At 32.9% G+C, this 27,173-nt stretch overlaps 1 protein-coding gene across 2 annotated transcripts; it reads right to left on the bottom strand.

Moving 5' to 3' along the window:
* Nucleotides 1–715: 715 nt before the first annotated feature.
* Nucleotides 716–26,795, bottom strand: LOC143080434 (15-hydroxyprostaglandin dehydrogenase [NAD(+)]-like). Of its 2 annotated transcripts, none has more exons than XM_076256279.1 (7): nucleotides 26,362–26,795; nucleotides 16,345–16,468; nucleotides 9,522–9,631; nucleotides 7,224–7,320; nucleotides 3,846–3,922; nucleotides 2,925–3,073; nucleotides 716–1,070 (listed from the first exon to the last, which is right to left on the bottom strand). In XM_076256279.1, exons 1-7 carry the CDS (start codon nucleotides 26,449–26,451, stop codon nucleotides 935–937), a joined length of 783 nt encoding a protein of 260 aa, XP_076112394.1. In that variant the 5' UTR covers nucleotides 26,452–26,795; the 3' UTR covers nucleotides 716–934. The 2 variants fall into 2 exon arrangements, with proteins under 2 accessions (XP_076112394.1, XP_076112393.1); XM_076256278.1 differs by lacking the exon at nucleotides 26,362–26,795 and adding an exon at nucleotides 21,025–21,176.
* Nucleotides 26,796–27,173: the final 378 nt, after the last annotated feature.

The raw sequence follows: 27,173 nt of genomic DNA, 5'->3' as shown, positions 1-27,173 counted from the left end.
ATGCACGAGTTTCCATTATCAACTATTATTGTTATTGTTCTATTGTTTATCACGTGGTGGAGTGATAGCACAGGAAAGACAAAATAAAAACTGTTTCCGTAAAAGCTTTAAAAACACACAGGTTTTATAATTACGTAAATTGTTAATTTTTGCAATGTATCCTTATCTAGATAAATGTATGCGATGATCGAATGGATGTTGTGATGAAAAAAATTACCGAACTTTGTCGATTGGTTAGACGTTGATATACTTATTTACAATAGACACTTTCAGGTCAATTTTTAAATTCCCAAAGTTATCAGCAGTGGCGGATCCAGAATTTGTCATAAGTGGGGGCCCACTGACTGACCTAAGAGTGGGCCACTCCAGTCACGCTTCAATGATTCCCTATATAAGCAACCAATTTTTTCCCAAAAAGGGGGGCCCTGCCCCCCCCCCCCCCCAAATCCGCCTCTGATCAGATATTGTAAAAACATTGAGAACAAGATTGGGTTGTCCGTTGAACTTCAACAACTTCATACCATATTCTGATTTGTCATCAAATTTGAACAATTATAAAAATTAAAGGGGATATCAACTAATAATGCTTCGGCAGCCTGTTAAGCTCACGGTTGTTAATCATCATTCCGTGAGGAGTTGAGTAGAAGGAGAAAAAAAACTCTAAATCATCTCTTAAAAATATCTCATTTTTTGTTGTTGAAATGGAGTCTATCAATTATTTCGTTATACATGTTTATTTATATACAAAACAAAATGTTAATATTTATTTCTAATTTACAATATGCCATTTATTTACACAAATCCAGTTTTGGTCCTTTTACCATAAAATTATGTTAAGAGCCAAACGTCTAAGTTGTGTGCATTTATTCATTACACAAATGTGTATTTATATATAAAATGTATATATGATATATGAATATCAAAGTATCATCAATTAAAATATGCTATTTACTGTTTTATATTCCATAGTAACATATTCCTTTCCATAAAGTTTTGACATTTTTAATATAGCGCCATTTTTTCGTTCATCTGTTACTAATTCTAGAAGTCCTTCTGCTACTTCTTGTGTCCTGTAACAAGAAATGCAATAAACATTCACAAACATTATTCTAACAAAGTATTGAGGCCCATCGTTGGGTCTGTAGTTGACATTTAAAATGTATATTTTACTTACCAATACAAATAAAAAAAAGAATTGACACCCTGTGGTTTAAGGCTTTTCTACCTCAGGCACAGATTACCTTAGCTGTATTTGGCAAAACTTTTAGGAATTCTGGTCGTCAATGCTCTTCAACTTCGTACTTTATTTGGCCTTTTTAACTTTTTTGGATTCGATCGTCACTGATGAGTCTTTTGTAGACGAAACGCGCGTCTGGCGTATATACTAAATTTAGTCCTGGTATCTATGATGAGTTTATTTAAATGGTCCAATATTGAGTTGTGGTACAGACTAAGAGTAGTCATATAAAAGTATGATACCAGTGATATGTTAATGTCTTTGCGTCCACGAGTGTAATTTATGTTCTAATTTTCCCCATGTATAGTCTATACGTTGAAAAGATAAGTGACTTTATTTTCAATTGGATCAGAACAATTATATCTTAACAAAAGAGATTGTATCACATTTTGCGGGGTAAATTTAGATTATTAGATATAATTCCTCTTCCTTTTAATCTCGATGACTGGACTATCAAACGTACATGTACAATAAAAACTTATACAGGAAAAACACTCACGAAAGAAATTTTCACACATACATACATTGTTAATAAGACTTTGGTCTAACTGTAGAGTATATATAAAGACGGCGAAAAGACAATTACCTAACAACATGAACCCTATCAAACACTGTGACTGATCTCCGGAATGATAAACAGATCCTATAATATGTAATAGTAGTCTAGTACTATATATTATATATATACTTTTTGAATATCAGATATGATGTCAAGCAAGTTACAGTTAAACAAGTATGTTTATATGTGATGGTGCTCACGTCTACATCGTTATTCAAAGAATCTCAGTCAAGTAAACTAATTTACTTTTTTATCTAACAAAACTTGTTTTCATGAAGAATTGAAGGTTGTCGGAATCTCAGTCAAGTAAACTAATTTACTTTTTTATCTAACAAAACTTGTTTTCATGAAGAATTGAAGGTTGTCGTAATTTAGTACAGTACAAGTAACATCATTCTGTATAGTAAAAAATGAACAAAATGTATCTTATGTTATCTTTTAGATCTACACAAAATCTCTATTATTTAATATCTATGAATAATAGATAAGAAGCAATTACGAGAAGAACCTAGATATATAAAACCTATTACATGAAATTGAAATGAATAACCAAAATGATATTGTCTGTTGTCAAATGATAAGCATCTCTTTATCGTATATAAATTGTAGCTTTGAACTTGAATAAAAAGTCGAAAGTCATGTGTAATTCATATTTTATGTCTATTTGCGTTCGTCATGGGATTGAAAACGTGATCCAACATCCTAAAAAAAAAGAATAATTTGAAACCCATGACTAAACAAAGCCCAAAGAAAGACTATATGGCCTAAACGGGCCAAAAATTGGGATTCTAAGATACACGCTGTACAATTTATAATCAATACATAAATGCAAATAATTGCTATGATTGCTTTGTAATAAAAAAAATCTTCATAGATAACAAACACAATTTTAATACGTAAGACGCGCGCTTAATTACAAGCGTTCACTCATCAGTGACGATCGAATAAAAAGGTTAAAAGGCTGAAAAAAGAACAAAGCTGAAGCTTCTATATACTCTATAAGTGAGGTACAAAATCCTTAGTATTCTAAGTTACGTATTTCGCTACATCAATGAGGATTGCTAAACTAAGTAGAGAACACCGAATTCCTTCATTTTATTTTAACTTATGTCATAATGCTAAACTTACGTCATAATACCAATTTTATTAACAAATTCTGTGACTCTGTTGCCATTGACACTGTTGTCTTTGTACAGGTCTCTGACTAAAGCCGTGTCAGCAAATGCTGGACAGATGGTATTAATCCGCACACCACCATTGATTACATCTTCATTACACTGTTATAGTGAAGAAATATATGCCTAAATTAGTATATCAAATCATTATCTGTCGGGTTTGATTTGTAGTAGCCATTATGGCAAAGTTTTTTTAAATACTTATTCTGCATAAATAGATTATTAACGTATAAGGAAAAGGATATCAAAAGTAGTGTATTCACGTTTAGAAGCTTTTGATATTACAGAGTTTCAAATAAAGCTTCACTGTATCTTTGAGATGAGGAAGAACATCAAAAAACCTGTTCCTTTGCTTTTTTGTTTTGTTTTTAGCTGTGCATATGCAGTAACTTATAGTGTGTCATGGATGGATACAATAAACCCTTTCTTTTCTATGATTTCAAATAAACTTGAAATAAAAACATTTAGAAATGTATGTAAAAGTTTATTGTGGCCTTTATGTGCAACATACATATTTGTTTGTTTTATAGTGTTTAAGATTTTACATTATATTGACTACTATTTTTGACATTTTTACCTTTTATGCCTGTGTATTTGTCCACACGCTGTTGACTATATAATTGAATTGTATACGACTGTGATACAGGTGAGAGGTTGAGCTATCCATAAAAACAGGTTTATTCCGCCGTTTTCTACATAATTAATATGACAGTAGTTTTCCATTCATTAAATATCTTTTGATTTTGCCATTGGATTAGAAACGTTAAGAATTTTCTATGGAGTTCGGTTTTTTTTTTTTTTTTTTTTTTTTTTTGTTATTTTACTTTTAACACTTAGTCCCATACTAACTATGGTAATGCAGCAACTTACTTACAGCTAAACTCTGACTAAACGCTACTACTCCAGATTTACTGGCACAGTAAACAGGACTTAAGGGATTGGCTCTTAAACCTGTAAGAAATGGTATACAATTAAGGATCTCATAAGAGTTGTTTGTTCTGTGTTTTTCTTTATTTAATCTCAGGTATAAACCAATAATATTTTTTAATAAAAGATTTTATACATGTTAGCATATTCTTTTGTTCACAAGTGAGCTAATTTTGACCATTTGAACTATAATAAGATGTTTCCCGTTAAATCTTAACTAGTCATTGTTTTCTAAAATAAACGGAAATGGACTATATTGTGTTTGAAATATTCCCAAACCTTTCCTTCCTGTTCTAAATCTTGTATCTAAGTTTAAATATATAACTTTTTACCATTTGCCTTAAAATCGAACTTAACTATAATCTGCAAAAAAAACAGAAACGCAAAATAGATGTTTTAAAATTGAATACACCTATTTTAGACAAAAAAATAGACAATTACGAATTAAGATATTCACTCAAAACGTTTTTGATTGAAAAGAGAAAAGGCAATTCTTTCGAGATTGGCGAATAAAAATCAGGTCATCACAAGATGGAATACTTTCGGTCACATTAAAATTAATACCATGCATGACCACCTCACGCATCCAACCATGCTCTGTATCTCCTTTGCATAGACTCTATCAATGTTCTTCCGATGTTGCAAGAAATTGTTCAATAAAGGCAACAGTAGTATACCGCTGTTCGAAACTCATAAATCGATAGAAAAAAACAAATCCGGGTTACAAACTAAAACTTGGGGAAACGCATTAAATATAAGAGGAGAACAACGACACAACATTAAAATGTAACACGTTCATGTTGTAACATTCATCGAAAATGATCAACAGTATGTGGCTGTTATGTAGGCAAATGTTCATCCAGTTAGTCTTGAAGGTGTTCAATCGGATTCAAGTCCGGTGATTTAAAGGGCTTAATAAGAATATTGATGTTGTTCTGCACAAGGTGGTTTATTGCTAAGCTCACTTTATGAAGCCAAGCATTGTCCTGATGGAATAAATCCTTCTGTCGGTCTATAACACGAATACGGTGAGGTTGGATAATTTCGGCTTTGAACCACTGAGTCCTTACATTAGCTGTAAGATATATCAGTTCTGTTAAACGGTCTTGACAAATGGACGCGCGCACACATCATGACATTACCTCCTTCTTGGACACACGAGCTAGTGGTCTATACGTTCATTCCTGCACTGGTAAACACGAATTCTTCCATCTCATTTCTGCTGCAGAAAATGGGTTGCATCGCTGAACCATATCCTTCGCAAGTTGCGAAATGTCCAAACTCTCAATCAATAGGATCCTCAGACTCTTTCTCGTTTAAACGGAGTCCAAACTGCACCAAACTATGTTCTCCTGGGTCTAATGCCATGTTGTCGAAGTCCGGTGCGGACTGTTCGTGAACTGATCCTGCAATGGCTGAAGCAGTAATTGTTCTTTATGAATATTAAATGCCCAGATATACCGATCTAGTCCAGGAGTCTTTATATATTATGCAAGTTCGTTCGCTCCTCGGGTGGTAGAGCCAGTTAGCTGTTATACGTGATAGTTAAACAGTTGAGTTTACTACAAAGTTCTCATGAAAAACGTTAGCAAAAGTGCGAGACAATAAATGTGATGTGTACTTTTATCTAGTCGCCAAGCTCATGTGACACAGAGCCAAATCAAAAGTACAGACTTTTAAAGTTTAAAACTTACCTGTAAAATTTCAAGGGTGTGATTCAGTTTCATTTTCACCTGGTAAAATGTATATTATACGTATGGTACAGAAAAAGTCTATTAAGTTTTGGTTGTTTATATGTTTACTCTTCTAACACATTTGCAAAATAAATAAGAAAATTCCAACAATAATGTCTGAACTTACCTGCTGTAGACGATACGTCAACAATCACGCCAACATTCCCGCCTATCTCTAAACTTACCTGCCGCAGATGATAAGTTAACGATCACACAAACATTCTCGCCTTTGTCTAAACTTACCTGCTGCAGCCGATACGTCAACAATCACACACTCTTCCCGCCATTGTCTGAACTTACCTGCTGCAGACGCACCCGATACGTTAACGATCATGCCACCATTCCCGCCTTTGTCTGAACCTACCTGCTGCAGACGATACGTTAACAATCACGCCCCCATTCCTGCCTTTGTCTGAACTTACCTGCTGTAGCCGATACGTTAACGATCACGCCCCCATTCCCGCCTTTGTCTAAACGTATATGCTGCAGCCAATATGTCAACAATCACACCACCTTCCCGCCATTGTCTGACTTTACCTGCTGTAGACCACCCGATACGTTAACAATCACGCTATCATTTCCGCCTTTGTCTAAACTTACCTGCTGCAGACGATACGTTAACGATTACACCACAATTCCTGCCTCTGTCTAAACTTACCTGCTGCACCCGATACGTTATCGATCACGCCACCTTTCCCGCCATTGTCTGAACTTACCTGCTGCAGAGTGAGACGCATCCGATACGTTAACGATCACGCCACCATTTCCGCCTTTGTCTGAACCTACCTGCTGCAGACGATACGTTAACGATCACTCCAACATTCCCGCCTTTGTCTGAAACTACTTGTTGCAGACGATGCGTTAACGATCACGCCCCCATTCCCGCCTTTGTCTAAACTTATATGCTGCAGCCGATACGTTAACGATCACACCACCTTCCCGCCATTGTCTGAACTTACCTGCTGTAGACGCACCCGATACGTTAATGATCACGCTACCATTAGAGCATTTGCATTAATCAAATATTTGCTGGCGTATCCGTATCGACGTATCGTATAACACGTATATGAGGAAAGGATAAATAAAGTCAAGTTGGTCCCGATGAAAATATTATATAATGCATTTAAGTTTAGTTGAGATCGGGGTAAAATCATTATTGTAAACAAATCTGTTCGATCCGTAAACGTCGATCCGTGCACGTATTCTGATACGTGAATCATAGAGCATTTGCATTAATCAAGTATTTGCTGGAGTATCCGTATCGACGTATCGTATAACACGTATATGAGGAAAATATAAATTAAGTCAAGTTAGTCCCGATGAAAATATTATATAATGCATTAAATTTTAATTGAGATCGGGGTAAACTCATTATTGTAAACAAATCTGTTCGAAACGTATACGTCGATCCGTGCACGTATCCTGATACGTGAATAATGCAAATGCTCTATTCCCGCCTTTGTCTAAACTTACCTGCTGCCGACGATACGTTAACGATTATACCACAATTCCTGCCTCTGTCTGAACTTACCTGCTGCACCCGATACGTTAACGATCATCACGCCACTATTCCCGCCTTTATCTGAACCTACCTGCTGCAGACGATACGTTAACGATCACTCCACCATTCCCGCCTTTGTCTGTTTTCAAATATTCCAGACCAAGAAATGTTCCGCTAATCATTCCTTTCTACAATAAAAGAACGGAGTGTCTATTCGTCCGGCTAGCCGGACGAATAGTTAAAAATCTCTATTCGTCCGGCCATCCGTCTGCAGATGCGCAAACCTTCGATATCAATAAAAGTGTCATGTGACGCGGTAAGTGTCCCGGATGAGGTGTCGGATAACACACGCGGTGTCGGATAACACACGCGCGTATGCAATGGACGTTTTGAGAATTGGAGATCGTGATTTATATTTAGAGATGTCATAGAGAAAACCAGAGAGAATGTGATTGCTTTAAACAAATGTCTATAGGAGTGATTCCAGAACAATAGCGTATACATGTTAAGTTAACTGTGAGGAATAAGCCTGAAATCAAAGTGAAATTGATGATTTACCCCCATTTACCTTATGGAGGCATTCGGGAAAAAGTACTATATCAAACTTGCTTGGATGCATTATTTTCAGTTATACTACAACGGAGATATATGAACATACTGATATGCCTGGACTGGGAATAAGACACCAGGGTTGGGGAATCCCCCTTTTTTTCTGTTGTATCTAATACACATTTGTTTCTAAAAAAATCTTATCGAAAACACAATCCTACTTTTGGGGACAGGTTACACGTGCCTGACCTTTTCTCTATTTTCCTATAAAATAAAAATCGCCGAACAATTTAAATGAAGGATCGTACATAATCATATGAAGACCTTACTTTAACCAAACTTCACAGAAACAATAAATTCAGGATTTTTTGGATTCAAAGATGAAGCCAATAATGATTGGCTCGACTATTTGCTTTACAGGAAATTCATAGGCAGATAAACAAAATTAAGAGAGAATCATTTCTGCCCTCCCTAACCCAAGTTCCTTTAGAATATTAGAACAAAAAAATCTGAATCAAATGTATAGTTTTTTTTATTATTAGAATGAGATCTTTTTCATAAAATGATGTTAGCTAATATATTTTAAAACAACTCGTGCTTTAAAACCTTCAAAACACGATGTTATATCTTCATCATTATATTTTTGGCCGGACAAATAGCGAAAACCCGTACAAATGCTATTTGTCCGGCTTGCCGGATGAATAGACATTTTTGACTATTTGTCCGGCTAGCCGGACGAATAGCCACTGCCATAAAAGAATATACTAGTATATCCAAATAAAAGAGACTTTATACTGCAACAGCTGTACTTGTGTAGTCAATTTATACTAACCTTATTTATATTTGAATAAAGACAACAGTTGTATACCAGTGTTCAAAAGTCGTTAATCGATTGAATGAAAACAAATCTGGTATTTTGAATTGAACCTTGTTTTATGGATAGCCAAGCCGCCTGCTTATATTTAAGAGACAAGATCACTCGAACTACAGATCCTTATTGTTTATGAGAAAACATGCGCTTTGTGAAGTTGATAATATGATTATTAGGGTATATGATACCTTCGTCAAGGAGACAGCACCCCGACAACATAGAAAACAAACGACACCTACAGTTTGTTTGATTTTCAAGTCGTTCGTAGGTTATTAAACATTTTTTTTTATTTCTGGTTAAAGTTTATTGTATAAATATTTAAGAATATAACAAGGCAATCCTCGTGTATAACAGATGTGTATTAGCGATATACTTCTGTGCTTTGTTCCAATTTTGTTTATCTCTTTACGATCGTTTATTACAGATGAGAAAGGATATGCTCCATTTGTTTTTGTTACCATTCCTTATCCCTACTTTCGTTTATAACAGCTGGATAGGGATATGTTCACTTGTCTGTTAAAATTACCCCTGTCCTCTGTATAACAGATTAGTAGAGAAGTGCTTCATTTGTCTTTGTTTCAATTCTTTACCCCCTATGCATGATTATAACAGAAAAGTTGGGATATGTTCCCTGTGTTTTTGTTATAATTCTTTACTCTATCACTATACCCGTTTAAAACCTCACCAAATGCAACTGTTCAATGAATTACTTGTAATACGCAAAAAGTCAGGTACTATTATTGGAACAGGATAACCTTCCCTTCCAGAACAGTATATGGGTGTACACACAGTTATGGTATTACCTTATATTTGGTTTTCATTGTAATTTTAAGTACCGTAAGATTGTTCTTTGTATTTTCGGCTTTTTCTTTTGTCTAAATCTGGTGTTTACACGACCCTAGAGTTTCAACAATTTTTACAGGCTAATAATTCATAATTTTCATTATCCTATAGAAAATAATATCTTACCAAATTGACATCAACTGTTCTTTCCCAAGAAGTTGTTTCCCCGCCAATACCAGCATTATTTATCACAACATCCAAACGACCAAATTTTTCTTTTGTACTTCTGAAGAAGGCTGAAGATGAGAAATAAATTTTAATACAAGTCAATTTTAAATCTATTAAAGATTTATACACATTTCATTTTTATAGTTTTCTTCTTGAAGTTCATTACTGAAAATGAAAAAAGAAGCTGTGTTTGGTATTTTGTCTATAAATTGAGTTTATAGTTCTAATATAAGTCTTAATGGAAGAGTTTCATAAGTGAGATATCGTGTATACATTGTAGCAGAATGCTTCTTGGCGACATTTGAGAGGCGTCGTGTTATTTTGCTATTCCCCTTCAATTTATGATGTATTTACTGACTATCTACCATGATCTTTATTTACAAAACTGGCACTGCAAATCTATGTTCTAAAAGTTCTTGTTTTCTAAAGGCCCATTGTTCGAATAGCACGTTTTCACCGTTTTTCCACGTCTTGATATTTCATTTAATTTTCTAACTCATTTAATTGGTTAAATTCATGTTTGTTTGTTAAACGGGGTCAAAAGTAGACGTTACAGATAGTGTTGCCTGATACAATGCAACAAACGCTAGTTTATCATCAAAAGTCTTATTTTCCAGATCATGATGGAATTCTATAGATATTTTAAAATATTATTATCTGATTCAAAGCATCCGTAAATGTCAATCAAGATAGCGGTGATTGACTGATCTATGTGCCAGGTTGAAAGTAAACTTTTAAACAGTTAGGGTCACACGCGCTCTCAGCACGCGCCTATGGCTTGATTACCAGAAAGATTGTTTTAATGCCAGATTTTGTCAAGATTACTTCCATGAGATAATATCTGGAAGAAATGTTTCAAATTTAACAAGATAAATGGAAAGAATTCGTTTCGACAAAAAAAATAATGGTTTACGTTGAAGCCATTATTATACAACCAGCCCAGATTGACTGTTGAATATTTCAAGAAGGAGTCGGACATTTTTAACGTCAAGTTTGAGACACTATACGTAAACATAAATATATTCCATGAAACAAAATTATATTTATTTACAGCATTTGAAACCCTTGTCCATTTAGAACTATATATGTTTAATAGAAATCTGTCTATTTCTGAAGACTGCATGTTCACCTCATATTAGATCATTACATGTTTTTTAGTTAGTTCTGTCCTTGGTTAGCTGTCTGAATGTCGTATACTAAAACGAAGTTTATTCTTTCAAAGAAGATAATTTGCTCAGATCACAGACGTAATTGTTGGTATATCATGGGGCGTATGACATTTGCGCCGATTTTCAAAATTTTCATTCTTTCATTTGCGCCGATTTCATTTTTTCATTTGCGCCGATTTTATAATTGCTCCTAATTAAATTTACAGGTAAGTTAAAATTTGTACATGTACTATACCGTGAAGGTATATTGGTAAAATCTGGTTTTAAATATAGGTTTTAGTTTATGTTGAATAATATTATTCCGGAACTTTGCTGTAACACAATGGACATATTGCACACTGTGCACAACGAGCCGAGGAGTCAATTTTTTAACTATCGACGGCCATACACATAAATAAGTATGTGACCCAGACAAAGAAAAGATGGACTTCGTTATTGACAATTCCGACAAATAAATAAGAGACAAAATCACAAGAAAGGAATATATTAGATGTGTTGCATATAAATACTCAGCAAGAACAGATTTGTGATTTTAACGTATTCCGTTTTTATTCATGGATTGGAATGCAGTAAATAGATTATCAATTCGTCATTTTAGTTTGCTTTAATCTTATGTTTTTATCTCTTGATTTTAAAGTATGTGAATATAGTGTGCACCTGGCTAACGGAAAAGGTCTATAATAGTAAATGAAAAATAACATGACTTGGATTGAGGGTTGTCTTATTTGCACTCATACCACATCTTCTTATATCTATTCACCTGTAATTAACCTGTAGTTTACCTGTAAAAAAATCGGCGCAAATGAAAAACAAAATCGGCGATATCATGAATGTCAAAATTATTTGTGTCAATTATTAAAAAAAAAAACACATTGTATTAAATTACTTTGCTCTTCATTGATCCTTTGATTGAAATACAAACATTTCATCTTATTGTATCTCAATGTATTGCTCTGGAAAGAATAGTTGAAGCCTGTGACAGAAAGGGTGTCAGTTATCTGTTAGTGAATTAACAAAAAAATAACTGGGAAAAAATAATTTTGTTGAATTATTCATGGGCAGACATGGGCGGACAAGAAATATCTTTTGACAGTTTAATGAATTCTGTTTATGTCTGAAAGAAGAAAAAGTATACTATTTCTATTTTTTTAAAGCCAGATTATTCATAGACGTTTAGTTCATATATATTATGTAAAACCAGATGCTCCGCAGGGCGCAACTTTATACGACCGCAGAGGTCAAACCCTGAACAGTTCGGGCAAGTATGGACACAACATTTAAGCTTGAATTTGGATTGTGATTAAAAAGTTGACACAACATAGGTTTCTGACACAGAATGAATATGGTCTAAGAACTTAAACTGAAAAACTTTATATTGGACATTTACCTATTATGGTCCAATATCCAAAATTTAAATACATGGTTAGATTCAGCATATCATAGAACCCCAAGAATTCACGTTTTGATGAAATCAAATAATGTTCAATTTTAGAACCTTTAGACCTCAATGTGGACCAATTTGATAACCGGGCCCAAATATTAAAAATCTAAATACATGGTTAGGTTCAGCATATTGAAGAACCCCATATATTCAATTTTTGTTGAAATCAAACAAAGTTTAATTTTTGACCCTTTTGGACCTTAATGTAGACCAATTTGAAAACGGGACAATACTGTGAAATTGAATATGTCTTGCTATTGCGCAAAACTGTGCAATTGAAAATGTCTTGCTATTGTGCCATATTGTGCAATAAGATATTTCTTGTTATTGCACAATACTGTGCAATTGAAGATTTCTTGCTATTGCACAATACTGTGCAATTGAAGATTTCTTGCTATTGTGCAATACTGTGTAATTGAAGATTTCTTGCTATTGCGCAATACTGTACAATTGAAAATTTCTTGCTATTGCACAATACTTAATATAATAATTTTGGACCCCGATTTAGACCAACTTGAAAACTGGGCCCATAATAAAAAATCTAAGTACATGTTTAGATTCAGCATATCAAAGAACCCCAAGAATTCATTTTTTGTTAAAATCAAACAAAGTTTAATTTTTGACCTTTTGAACCTTAATCTAGACCAATTTGAAAACGGGACAATACTGTGCAATTGAATATTTCTTGCTATTGCGCAAAACTGTGCAATTGAAAATGTCTTGCTATTGTGCCATATTGTGCAATAAGATATTTCTTGCTATTGCGCAATACTGTGCAATTGGAGATTTTTTGCTATTGCACAATACTGTGCAATTGAAGATTTCTTGCTATTGTGCAATACTGTGTAATTGAAGATTTCTTGCTATTGCGCAATACTGTACAATTGAAAATTTCTTGCTATTGCACAATACTTAATATAATAATTTTGGACCCCGATTCAGACCAACTTGAAAACTGGGCCCATAATCAAAAATCTAAGTACATGTTTAGATTCAGCATATCAAAGAACCCCAAGAATTCATTTTTTGTTAAAATCAATCCAAACCTTCCTTTTGTGGTCATAGACCTTATTTGAAAATTTCATAGATTTCTGTGTACTTATACTAAAGTTATTGTGCGAAAACCAAGAAAAATGCTTATTTGGGCCCTTTTTGGCCCCTAATTGCTAAACTGTTGGTACCAAAACACCCAAAATCAATCCCAACCTTCCTTTTATGGTCATTGTGTTAAAATTTCATAGATTTCTATTTACTTTAACTAAAGTTAGATTGCGAAAACCAAATGTCTTCGGACGACGACGACGTGATACCAATATAAGACCAAAAAAATTTAATTTTTATATTTAAGGATCCGGGACCTAATGAATTGAATATAATGATTACATCATATTCCTTAGAAACCAATAGACTTTTGTTTGATCGTACGTGCATGTATGTGTCCAAATAAAATTAATGTGGCGAATACATTAATACTGATTCTCATCGTTTGATAGTTCGGGTTTCAAGTAAATTCAATGATATCTTTGGGTGGTATATGACTAAGTTCTAGTCAACTCGGAGTCCGAAAAAGTGTCAGAATATATATGGTAATAGTCAACCTGAGGAATATTGCCTTGTTAACATTCGGACAGTGATACGTTAACAAGGCAATATTATTTTAGTGATTTAGAAATTTTGATTTCAAATTAAAATTAACAGCAGCGCCATGAGCGCATGATACGCCCGTCATATTTTTAAAGAAAAAAGTTCCATTACTTCTCAATGTTATATAGAAAATTAATTTAAAACTAACGGGAGGTTTACTTGATAGATATAAATCAGTCACCAAATTTAATGAAAACTGCTCAAAGTACATTAAGGCTATCGTCCGAAAAGTGGAAAAATCCCCCCTTTTTTATGAATAAAATCCCATAACTTGGAAACGTAAAATCCAAAAATTAAAAAAATCAAATGGGAGTTTACAACAATAGATATACACAATTCACCGAAGTTTCATTCAAATTGGTTTAAGCGTTTTTGAGTTAAAGTCCGATATGTTGACGACGGACGGACAACAGACGGACAACGGTATACCATAATACGTCACGTAAACGAGGATCTAAAAACGAAAATGCTGGATCCAACAAAGTGTTTAGATGTTTGAAATATCTTGGTATCTTGAAACCTATCATACTATTCTCTTAATCTGACAGTTGAGAATTTACACAGTAAAATATTTTGGTACATTTAAAATTTCAAAGGCTTTATTCAAGGTGTTTTAATCTAAAATTATGAGAAAAGTAATCTTTCTCAGCTAACTTAGACAATTTAATCATGTCAATTAAATTGCATTGCGTGTTGTTTTCATACTGTTCATTTTGATAATTCTGCATTTTACATAATGCAGACCGAATTTTAAATGGTTAGAAGGCACTTTTAGGAGAAGATATTAAATTAGTTGTTCTTTCTGTTAGAACAACCTTTTCTTATTATAATGTAAGATTACAAATGAGCTTTAAGTTGATTATTTATACAACTGACTTTCTTTTCCAGTTTTTGTAAATTACACTACATTTATACAGGGTGGTAATCCCATTCCATGCACTGGGAAGTCAAAAGCATATTTTATTTTAGTAAAATAATAGATAATGAATATAGGTACACATTTCACGAATATATCCTAGTTTAAAGTAGCTCATTAAGACTCCGGCTGCAGACAGGATTTTCAGTTTATTGGACAAAATATTATTGTTTTTCTTTTTTTCTTTATGACTCATATATTCGTCTCCTTGTGCAGCTGAGTTAAATTGGTCCAGATACATTATTATGAAATACAAAAGCTCCCTTATGTGTAATTAATGAAATATCATATATGTTCCCCTTCAAGAATATATTATATACTTTGAAATAGATACAGAACCGTCTATTCCAAAGGTAGTCGAAATCGGAAATAAGAGAACGAGGTATCAACGATACCACAACTCTTACATAACAAAGACTAGACGACAGTCGAACAATTATTACTTCTTATTAAAACTGTCAGCAACACCAATACCACGAAAACCGAAAATGACTCCACGTACTCTGGAAGAGAACGCATGAAGACCCTTTCGTAATATGTAAAATATATTTCTTTGCAAACAGTCTGAATGATTCTTTTTTTCATTAAAACTATAAAGAAGTTTCACAAATCTGAATTTATTCATATAGAAACTACACTCTACAATACAATTTACTGTATAAAACAATGAGATACCATGAGAGAATGTAGGACAGAAAGTCACAGGGCAAAAAGTCACAAACAAAAAGTCACGGACAAAAAGTCACAGGACAAAAAGTCACAATTCAGTTTTTATAATATTTTTCTTTAAACAAGAAAAAATAATTTAAAAAATAAAAGTTTTGTTTTTTTCCTGAACTGTTATATATAAAGCAACTTTTTATTAAAATTTATTCAATAAATATCAATAACGATCAAATAGTTGTTATGAAAACAAAATGTCAACGTGACTTGGTACTTAAATGGCTTCATGGTGCCAAGAAATATCTTCCGTGCATGATTAAAATTTAATTAAGTTTCATTTAACAAAGCTTATGAACAATGTCATACACTTTAAAATGAAGTGATGTAATAAAAAGACAATATTTCAAGATCTTTCTCTTATATATTCAAAGAATTGTCAAAAAAATAATTGTGACTTTTTGTCCTATCAAATTTGTGACTTTATGTCCTGTGACTTTATGTCCTGTGACTTTGTGTCCGTTTACCACAATGAGATTATCGGGCAAATTATGACTGACAGTCTGTTACTGTTTAATTTCTTTACGCATTATAAATTGTAATTTATTGTTATGACCATCCAACCGTGTGATAAGTAACGATCAAATATTGGGTAGTCGGTTCAATATTGGGTAGTCGGTTCAATATTGGGTAGTCGGTTCAATATTGGGTAGTCGGTTCAAAATATTGGTTGCATTTCGAAAGGGCGAAAATTTTAGTTAAGTGATTCAACATATCTCTATACGGAACTTCATGTCGGGTGGGAAAATATACCCATTAAAAACAAAGTGCGTTTTTTTTTGTTGGTTACCGTAAACCCAACCGTGTACTTTGGACATTTCTTTTTTTCAACCGTGAATGGTACATAATGTGTCCTGTGGTTTTTGTCGGTCATATCAAGTTAATACGAACCTGCCATTTCATCCTGACTGGTGACATTACATTTCTGGAACATCACTTTACTTTCGCCATATTTATTTTGTAGATTTTGTAGAGTTTCTTTTCCTCCTTCATCATTAATATCACAGAATGAAACCTAAAAAAACAAAGAAAATACCTGTTATTAGATCATGAAAATGTGGTATGATTGCCAATGAGACAACTCTCCATCCAAGTCTCAATTTGCAAAAGTAAACCATTATAGGTCAAGGCACAGTTTATAAAAGTAAAACATCATCTGCGACATTACAAAGCAACGATACTGGATTGCACGAAGAGCCAAAGGCTCGAGGGTTGATATCAACTGAGTGCTGGTAAAACATATGATATGGAAATGAAATACAATCATTTTATCGTATACTTCCACTTTTGAAAAATATTATTTTTGAATAAAAATGTTTTCATTAAAAAATATGTCAACCGTTACTCTTCAATTAATACTGCAAAGCAACAACCTATGAAGTGGAGTACACCGTAAAATACTTAAATGCACAACGTACAAATATGTTTTATACTTTTAAAGAGAGGTCAGTACGTTAAATAACTTGAAAACAATGTATTGCTTTATTTTATTTGTATTTTCCATAATATAATTATATTCGTGTTTTCCTAATATTTATTTCCTTTGAAACGTAAAGCTTGTACATTTCCGTAAAATGCCGACTGAGAGCGACTCAACCGACAATACTATTTCGGCGGAAGATATTTCATGCTAACTTTTTTCCAACCCAGTATAAAGAAAAATACTTTTTTTAAGTCTTTACCGGACATTGTTTTTTTCTTGCAGACGAAAATGTTTATATCTTAATTTAGATTTTATAGCAAGTATTCCATACATGATCGAAACGCTTTGTGAATAAAGACGCCAATTGCGCTAGTATCCTCCTCCTCACAAGAAAAATAAAACTGACAATAATAACAACAACTGCAGTGATTTTTGCGCTAAACTTAGCTTACTCTTGTGAACCTATTATTGACTACTAGCATCAGCTGAACTGACTCGTGCAATGGAACTCTTTTTTTTTCGTACGCATGAAAATAATATTGACAGCTGTATTGACTTTTGCGCCAAACTCCGCTTACTTGGGTGAACAAACTATTGACTATTAACATCAACTGTAAACCGACTGCAAATGGAACGCCTGTGCCGAAAAAAAAATCTATTTCAACTTTTAATATCTAAGAAGACTTTCACAGAAAATATATATAATTATATGTTCATGATATTTCAGTATCCTAGCTGAAGCTAAATAAGAGTTACATTTTTATTAGACTCTTAATTCTACAAAGTGCAGATTATATAACTATCAAGGTATGTTGTGGTTGTAGTAACAAAGTGTAAATAAGCAATTTTATTTACAACCATGTATCCTGTATATACTTTTTCGCAAATGTATAGCAAGGATTCGTTTATCTTAACGTAACCTTTGTGTTGACACTGAACGTTATGTTCTATCTCATATATATAGTAATTAACAAAAATGTATGTCTTGTTATTTAAGAGTGATAGAGGATGAATTTCATTTCATTCTACAATGTAGAAGATACACTGATAAAGGAGTAGGTTCAGTAAGACCCCTTTTTGGCCCCAAAATATAGCAGTTTTACAAAATTATTAAAATGTAAACCTTTAGTTATTTATTGGATAGTAGCTGAGAATGCTTCTGCTACATAAATATGGGCTGTTTTGACAATACAATGCACATATATCCGGTACTAGCACCATTAAGTCATGCTAAATTACTGAAATCCTCATAATTCTAGCATTTCAGTTAAATTTTAGACGGTTTTCGTGTAAAACGAAAGTGGCCACATTCGTGTTCATCCTTAATATTGAAATGTAAGTCGTATTTTATGATAATACATAACATATATAAAGGTTGAGGATGAACACGGATGCGGCCACTTTCATTTTTACCAAAAACCATCTAAAAAGTGACATTTTCCGGCATATTAGGTAGATTTTTCATATTTGAGCTTGAATCGGATCGTTTTTAATGACTAAATCTGTTAAAATCTTTCACATAAACTAATTAATTCAAATAAAATAGACACTTAAGTGTTTAAAAAGTGGTTAAAATCTTTCGTCAGATGAACCTGAAATTTGAGGCCAAAATCGGTCCTTACCGGACCTACTCCTTTCACGCAAAATATATATATATATATATATTAATAGAAAAACTATTACTGGTATGGACCATCAACTATTAAGTTATTAGAGCTATTGTCAAGTGAAAGCACAAAACAGCCTTGTAACTTCTGAAAATCAATTTGCGCCAATTGCAGTTTTGAAAAGGTATTAATTGTGCCACTCTCTTTTATTTTGATGGTATTAATTGCGCCAATAAATGAAATGAAATTGCACCACATTTACCTGTAAATATTTTTTACCTATTATATCATACCTGTACATGTTTAATAAAATATTGAATCTGGAATCTGTTTAACCTATATCATGCATGTACCATAATTAACCTTTCCACTTAAGATTTAAGTGAACACTCATCAAAGGAGTAGGTTCAGTAAGACCCCTTTTTGGCCCCAAAATATAGCAGTTTTAGAAAATTGTGAAAATGTAATCTTTAAGCTATATTTTGGAAAGTAAAATGCTTCTGCTACATAAATATGAGCTGTTTTTGACAATACAATGCACAAATATTGCGTTCTAGCATCATTAAGTCATGCTAAATTACTGAAATCTTCAAAATGTTAGCATTTTGGTTAATTTTTAGACGGTTTCTGTCTAAAATGAAAGTGGCCGCATTCGTGTTCATTCATAATATTGAAATGTAAGTTGTATTTGATGAAAATATAAAACATATATAAAGGTTGAGGATGAACACGAATGCGGCCACTTTCATTTTTGACAAAAACCATCTGAAAAGTGACGTTTTTTGGCATATTTGATAGATTTTTCCTATTTTAGCTTGAATCAGAGCGATTTTAATGACTAAATCAGTTAAAAATTTTCACATACACTAATCGAATCAATTGAAATAGACACTTAAGTGTTTAAAAAGTGTCCAAAACCTTTCGTTAGTTGAACCTGAAATTTGAGGCCAAAATCGGCCCTTACTCCTTTAATAAAACTCACCAAAAAATAAATTGTTTAGTAATAGAATCTGATAGAGGAAAACCGGTCATCAAAAGATATATTTTGTTCAGCATAAATTTATGCCCCACCTACGATAGTAGAGGGGCATTATGTTTTCTGGTCTGTGGGTCCGTTCGTCCGTCCGTTCGTTCGTTCGTTCGTCCCGCTTCAGGTTAAAGTTTTTGGTCAAGGTAGTTTTTGATGAAATTGAAGTCAAATCATCTTGGAACTTAGTACACATGTTCCCCATGATATGATCTTTCTAATTTTAATTCCAAATTAAAGTTTTGACCCCAATTTCACGGTCCACTGAACATAGAAAATGATAGTGCGAGTGGGGCATCCGTGTACTATGGACACATTCTTGTTTTTGTTATTAGAATGACTTTTAACTCCGCCAGTCGGTAAACTGACGGTCCCAAGCCCGGATTAAAGGGGTAGTCAATCATTTAATTGTTATATATAAATAAAAATAAATAAAATTGGCGCAATTAGATGATTATTTTATTGGCGCAAATGATACCTATAGTTTTGAAAATTAGGTGGCGCAATTAGGTTGTGGCGCAAATAAGTTACTTTTTGGAGCAAAAAAGATATCGCCCTAAAAGAATCTATACATTTCTCTTATAATTAAATTATGAAACAGTTTATAAAAAAATTGGTATGCATGTACTTGTATGTGACCCATTTCTCAGTATTTCATATAATTTTCACACGTATACATCCACCTCCGTTCTTCCTTCCTGAACATATATGAAAGCTTTCTATCTTCCTTATGACAAAAATGTAAACAAAACAAATACAAAACATAACAAATGTCGTTGTGAAAACAAATATGTGAGATTAAAATAAAGTGTATTGTCTTGTCTTGTCTTGTCTTGTCTTGTCTTGTCTTGGTTTCATTCAATTCAATATGCCATTTCATAAAAGAAGTAATTAAGCATCTAAAATAGTGTTTGGCCTTTTAAGTTGCAATCAGAGTATACAAAAATTATAAGTTTTCGATCATTAGAAAAAGATACCATTTTAATTTTATCCTGAATAAATAGTATTATACATATTATATAGTTTTCTGAACATATTATTTTAAACTAAATTATTTACACATACGTGATATGGATTCAGTTTAAACAGTTTTTGATTCAAATAAATCTAATTGGATAGTATATAACAGGCAAAGCATATGCAAGATTACTCCATAAAGCAAGGTACAATATATTGTATAAACAATGCAACACATACGCAAAAATAATGGCGACGCAGAATTAATTTTTCAAAATACCTCATAGCTGACTGGAATGACGTGATATGAAAGTTTTAAAGTTGGTAGTATATTAATCACATAAGCTTCAAGGTTACTCGGGGATCACTTGGCAACAACGACAAATCCTTCATGTTCACTCTAGTATTAGTAATACAATCACTCGGTATATATATTTTTAACTCATTATCAATTGAAAAATTACAATGAATTTCCAAATGTTAACAAGAATATCAACACATTTTTTTAATTTTCAATCTGATATATACGGATGCAATATTTTACAGTAACACCTTACCTTTGATTTTCTTTGAAGGAAAGTTTCTACAAATGCCAATCCTATTCCCGAAGCCCCTCCAGATATAACAGCAACTTTACCCTCAAGAGAACGCATGTTTACTTTTCATTTATGTAAATAAAACATCTAAACAGAGCCACCTCCACAAGTTTTTATTATTATTCAAGTGACCATTTCCTTTTTCTATTTCTCTTAAAGTGAATGGATGGGGGAAATTGACAGTCGCTCAAGTTTATATCACTTTAGAAGATTATTTATAGGAAATGTCAAATGATTGATGTGATGGTGATATGGTTTACATTTACTCTTTATAATTTCTATATATAGGTTGACACACATGCGTCTTCCAAGAATCATAAATCCAGGCTCTACACATTTGTTATAACACATAAGTCTATCTAGAAGTCATATATCATGGCTCCAAACATTTGTTATTACACATATGTCTATCTAGAAGTCATATATCATGGCTCTACACATTTGTTATAACACATAAGTCTATCTAGAAGTCATATATCATGGCTCCACACATTTGTTATTACACATATGTCTATCTAGAAGTCATATATCTTGGCTCTACACATTTGTTATAACACATATGTCTATCTAGAAGTCATATATCTTGGCTCTACACATTTGTTATTACAAAAACGTCTACCTAGAATCATGTATCTTGGCTCTACACATACGTCTACCAAAAAGTCATACATTTTGGTTCTACACATTTTTATTACGATTGCGTCTATCTAGATTCATAAATCCTGGCTCTACACATTTTTTTAACACATGCGTCTACCTAAAAGTCATATATTTTGGTTCTACACATTTTTTATTACAAATACATTGTACATGTAAGTCTACCTATAGAAGTCATATACTAGTATTCTGGCTTTACGCATTTGTTATAACACATATTTCTACGTATACCTAAAAGGTAATATATTTTGTCTCTACACGTTAGTTATTACACATAGGTCTACCTATACGTCATATATCGTGGCTCCTATCATTTTTTATAACACACAAGTCTACATAGAAGTCATATATATCCTGTCTTACTGAGTGTGTCCGTGTTTTTGTTTTGGCAAATGTGAATACCGTACTATCCAGAATTATTCGTGGAAAGATTAACTTACATTGTGTTTTGTTCAACAAAAACTTCATGACATACATTCGTTAGAGGAACTTTACTAATCACAAAGTATGATAATGTTTAGAACTGAATAAGGTGTGAGCAGTGTCATATAAAATACCGCCAATATTTTAAAAGCTCGCAGCATGATACATGGGAAAGTCGAACAAAGGGTAAAGAAAGGAAGGGAAGGTATTGTTTCAGTACAAATATGTTTTGCTGGAGACAGTTATAAAGTTGGACAACTTAATATGTTGATTCAGTTGTGCTGGATACAAGAATGTTATTTCCGATTTTGATGTTGCAGCGACAGTTTTCAACCAATAAAATCAATGATGCAACTTAACTTCCCGTATAAAAGCTAGCATATTTGGAACCTGCTCTCCTAATCATTTGTCGTCATCATTTCCTTGCACAAGAAAGTAGAAAGTGGTCATCTTGTTAATAGCTGCAATATGCAGCTTGTTTTTTACACGACGAGTGGAGATTTGTGCATCACCAGCCCAGCAGTCTACACTTATTTGCTGATATGAAATGTCAAAGTAATATGGTTTGTTTGATAAAGATATCTGCTAGACATAATAAAATTAAGGTTGACAAATTAATATGGTAATTTGTGGACACAGCATAATACTGGATAAAGATATCTGCTGGACACATAATGTATAAGGCATAAAAATAAGTTGACACAGTAATATACTAGACATTGGAATATACTGGACACAGTAATTTGATATACACAGATATCTGCTGGGCATAGAAAATTGCTGAAAAGGGAATTTGGTGGACACAATCATATGCTGGACACATGTCCGCTATACATAGTAATAGACCAGACACGGTGAAATGCTTAACGTACATGACGTAGGATGCTGGAAACATAGATACGCAGGACAATGTTATAAGCTGGACATAGTAACAGGCTGGACAGTTATATGCTTAACAAACTTTCATCTCCCAATCAAGATATTTTCTACTAATAAATACCACATAATGTCGAAATTTTATTAGCAAGGCTTCAACATTTATGTTCAACTCTAAATTATAATCTGTTTAGATTCAATAAAGTTAACACTGTCGATATGGCAGATTGTTTTCATACTTTAAATTTGATGCACGTTTTCTTACTAACATGCTGAGGGATCAGATCGAAACAAGAGTACTCGCAGTTACAAAAAGTTATTTCAAAGCCAATAACGACTAATAACAAATCAAGTATCAACCAGATGCCCCGCAGCTTTATACGACCGCAGAGTTCGAAACCTGAACATTGGGGCAAGCTCTGAATTTGGATTGTGATTAAAAAGTTGACTGAACACAGGTTTCTGACACATATTGAATGTGGTCTAAGAACTTAAACTTAAAACTTTAAATTTTAAATTGGACATTACCTATTATGGTCCAATATCCAAAATCTAAATACATGGTTAGATTCGGCATATCAAAGAACTCCACGAATTCAATTTTTGATGAAATCAAATAAAGTTCAATTTTGGACCCTTTAGACCTCAATGTGGACCAATCTGATAACCGGGCCCAAACATCAAAAATCTAAATACATGGATAGATTAAGCATATATATCAAAGAACCCCATATATACAATTTTTGTTGAAATCAAACAAAGTTTAATTTTGGACCGCAATTTGGACAAACTTGAAAACTGGGCCTATAATAAAAATTATAAGTACATGTTTAGATTCAGCATATCAAAGAACCCCAAGGATTCATTTTTGTTGAAATCAAACAAAGTTTATTTTTTGACCACGATTTGGACCAACTTGAAAACTGGGCCCATAATAAAAATTATAAGTACATGTTTAGATTCAGCATATCAAAGAACCCCAAGGATTCATTTTTGTTGAAATCAAACAAAGTTTAATTTATGACCCCAATTTGGACCAACTTGAAAACTGGGTCAATAATAAAAAATCTAAGTACATGTTTAGATTCAGCATATCAAAGAACCCCGAGAATTCAGTTTTTGTTGAAATTAAACTTAGTTTAATTTTGGACCCTTTGGACCTTAATGTAGACCAATTTGAAAATGGGACCAAAAATTAAGAATCTACATACACAGTTAGATTCAGCATATCAAAGAACCCCAATTATTCAATTTTTGATGAATTCAAACAAAGTTTGATGTTGGCCCCTTTGGGCCCCTTATTCCTAAACTGTTGGGACCAAAACTCCCAAAATCAATCCCAACCTTACTTTTATGGTCATAAACCTTGCGTTCAAATTTCATTGATTTCTATTTACTTATACTAAAGTTATTGTGCGAAAACCAAGAATAATATGCTTATTTTGACCCTTTTTGGTCCCTAATTCCCAAATTGTGGGGACCGAAATTTCCAAAATCAATCCCAACCTTCCTTTTATGGTCATACACCTTGTGTTTAAAGTTCATAGATTTCTATTAACTTATACTAAAGTTATAGTGCGAAAACCAAAAGTCTTCGAACGCTGGCGACGAAGACGACGGACGACGACGACGACGACGCCAACGTGATACCAATATACGACCCGTCGTATAAAAATTCGTAATCACTTTGATGTATAATATTCAAATATAAAGAAACAGAAATGTGGAGTTCTAAATTGTATTATTGTCACGTGGAATCAGGTTTGGTCTTCTTTCTAATCTCTTTGTCATTGATTAAAATGTCGAGTAATTGTAGATCATGGGTTAATTTATCAATATCTTTTACCCGTTTCTGACAGTTAGTAAATAGGTCAAATGTTATATTTCAATTGATATATTTTGTCACGTCTTAGTAATCTGATAACAAGATTTAAAACACTAAAGTATAGATAAGTTAGTATAAGTAAATTATTTCCCACGAAACCAATAATTATAATGAATTCACTACATTTTTTACCTTGGTTAACTTTAAATTGTCCTGTTTAGGCTAATAATATTCAGTTTTGATTTTGTCCTTTAGTTATTAGTCTGACAGTAATTGTATATATTAAAGTTGAAACGATAATGTGTCTACTTTATTAAGCAGTATGAAAAAAATCGAAAAATTAAATGAGCTTACATTCCAAGCTATGGAATTCACCTTCACAGATGTCACAAGTGGATAAGACCTCCATATTACATATGTAGCTGTACATATGATATTGTTTCAGTCAGTAGATGTTTAAACATGCATGGTTAATTTTTTGCACATTTTAATTAGGGTGTTAGTTTTCTCGTTTGAGGTATTTTACATTTTTGATTTCGGGGCCTTTTATAGCTGACTATGCAGTATGGGCTTTGTTCATTGTTGAAGACCGTACAGAGACCTATAGTTGTTACTTTCTGTTTCATTTGGTATCTTGTGGAGAGTTGTCTCATTGGCAATTATACCAGTTCCAGGTGAAGATATTGGACAAAGGTATAAAACACGATTAGTCAACCATCAATAATGTGTCCCCTTCTTCTTACCCCATTACCGTCAACACATTTTTTTTTGGGGGGGGGGGGGGGGTAAATGTGTTATACGGTCAAATTTTATTAACAGTTGCATGTAAATAGTTTGTGCAATACGGTCAGATCTTATTGCTATTGTCAGGATAAACAGTTGCATGTTAATAGTTATTTACAGACTGTCTATTGTAATGACAATAATGTACGTTAATAGCTTTGATTGAGGGGTCGTGTCATCTTGATGTTGCAGTGCAATAATAATGCTCATTATGTTTAATGGATTTTATCAATATTATTATATGGTTTGCGGTATCAATGATAAGCTTGTTCATTTCATAAAAATCAATTGTGTTATTGTCTGCATCATAACTCTGAAATATAATCTGTCCGCTAATACAGTTTTACGTATGTTGATTGAATTATGTCATGTTAACATGGTTAATGCAGTCAAAACATAAAATATTTAGAGGAACACTTTGATCATTTCTGCAAAAATCATCTTACAAGATTTAGTGTTTTCAATTTTACGCTCGACAATATAAGCTTTCTTGTTTTTACGATTCATTAGCAGATAAGTTTTTATTTTAAATATCAAATGTAAATGACGTTTTTGGCTTTACAGTGTGCAAGGAAAAATACTATAAATAAGTTCTTGTACAGATGGTTTCGTTGATTTCTTTTAAAGCGATACATATTACAGGTAACATTCATGCATTTAACATGCATGTTATTGCAATCAAGTAATCATTTACGCAAATGTATACAAATTAATTAACCATAAAATTATATTACCTTCGCATCCTGTTCCAAAAGAATCTCAGAAAATGCTAATCCTAGGCCCTGAGCACCTCCAGTTATAAGAACAACTTTATCCGTAAGCATCTTTCTTCCCTGAGTTGTTGTAAATAAATGCAATTCTTTTATAGATTTATGTAAACATTCAGTATCAGCCAGGATTCATATTTCGACTGTCAGGGTAGATTGGAAAACCCCCGATTTACAACCTGTCGACATGTGGCATTAACAGTTAGACTCGTAAATAAAGATGATTGTCCGAATTATATCACTTGAACATGACGACATGTGGCAGTAACAGTTATACACGTAAACAACGATGATTGTCCGAATTAGATCACTAGAACATATAAACAAGCATAATTCGAATGTAATTATAGAATTATTTATAAATCTTGTTGTTGCAGATTGCTTGTATATTCCCACGGTGAATATTTACTTATATTGATTCTGTGAGAACGAGATTAACGAGAGTCTCATTAGTTATAAACTAACATCAACAATTACTATCTATTTGCTTCATTGCAAATATAAATGAAATTCTAATAATATCGCAATTATACTGAACGTCAAAGAGAGCGAAACTTTTTTAACTGCTTTGTTTTTAATTCATTAAATGGTTATATCAAATAAGTCCTAGTATGGATAAATCAGTTTGTGCAACACAGATGACATCGCCGCTCTATTGATATTAAAACAATGGACATTCTCTTCCGGTTGTAATTTTTGTTTCGCCTCGGAAACCTTTGAAATTATTATATCATGCATTAGATACATTTTTATCAAATAAAATTGAGAATGTAAACTGT

Source organism: Mytilus galloprovincialis, chromosome 6 (assembly GCF_965363235.1).
Source record: "Mytilus galloprovincialis chromosome 6, xbMytGall1.hap1.1, whole genome shotgun sequence".
NCBI lineage: Eukaryota > Metazoa > Mollusca > Bivalvia > Mytilida > Mytilidae > Mytilus > Mytilus galloprovincialis.
Note: the sequence above shows the minus strand (reverse complement) of the source record. Positions and strands in the feature narration are given on the sequence as shown.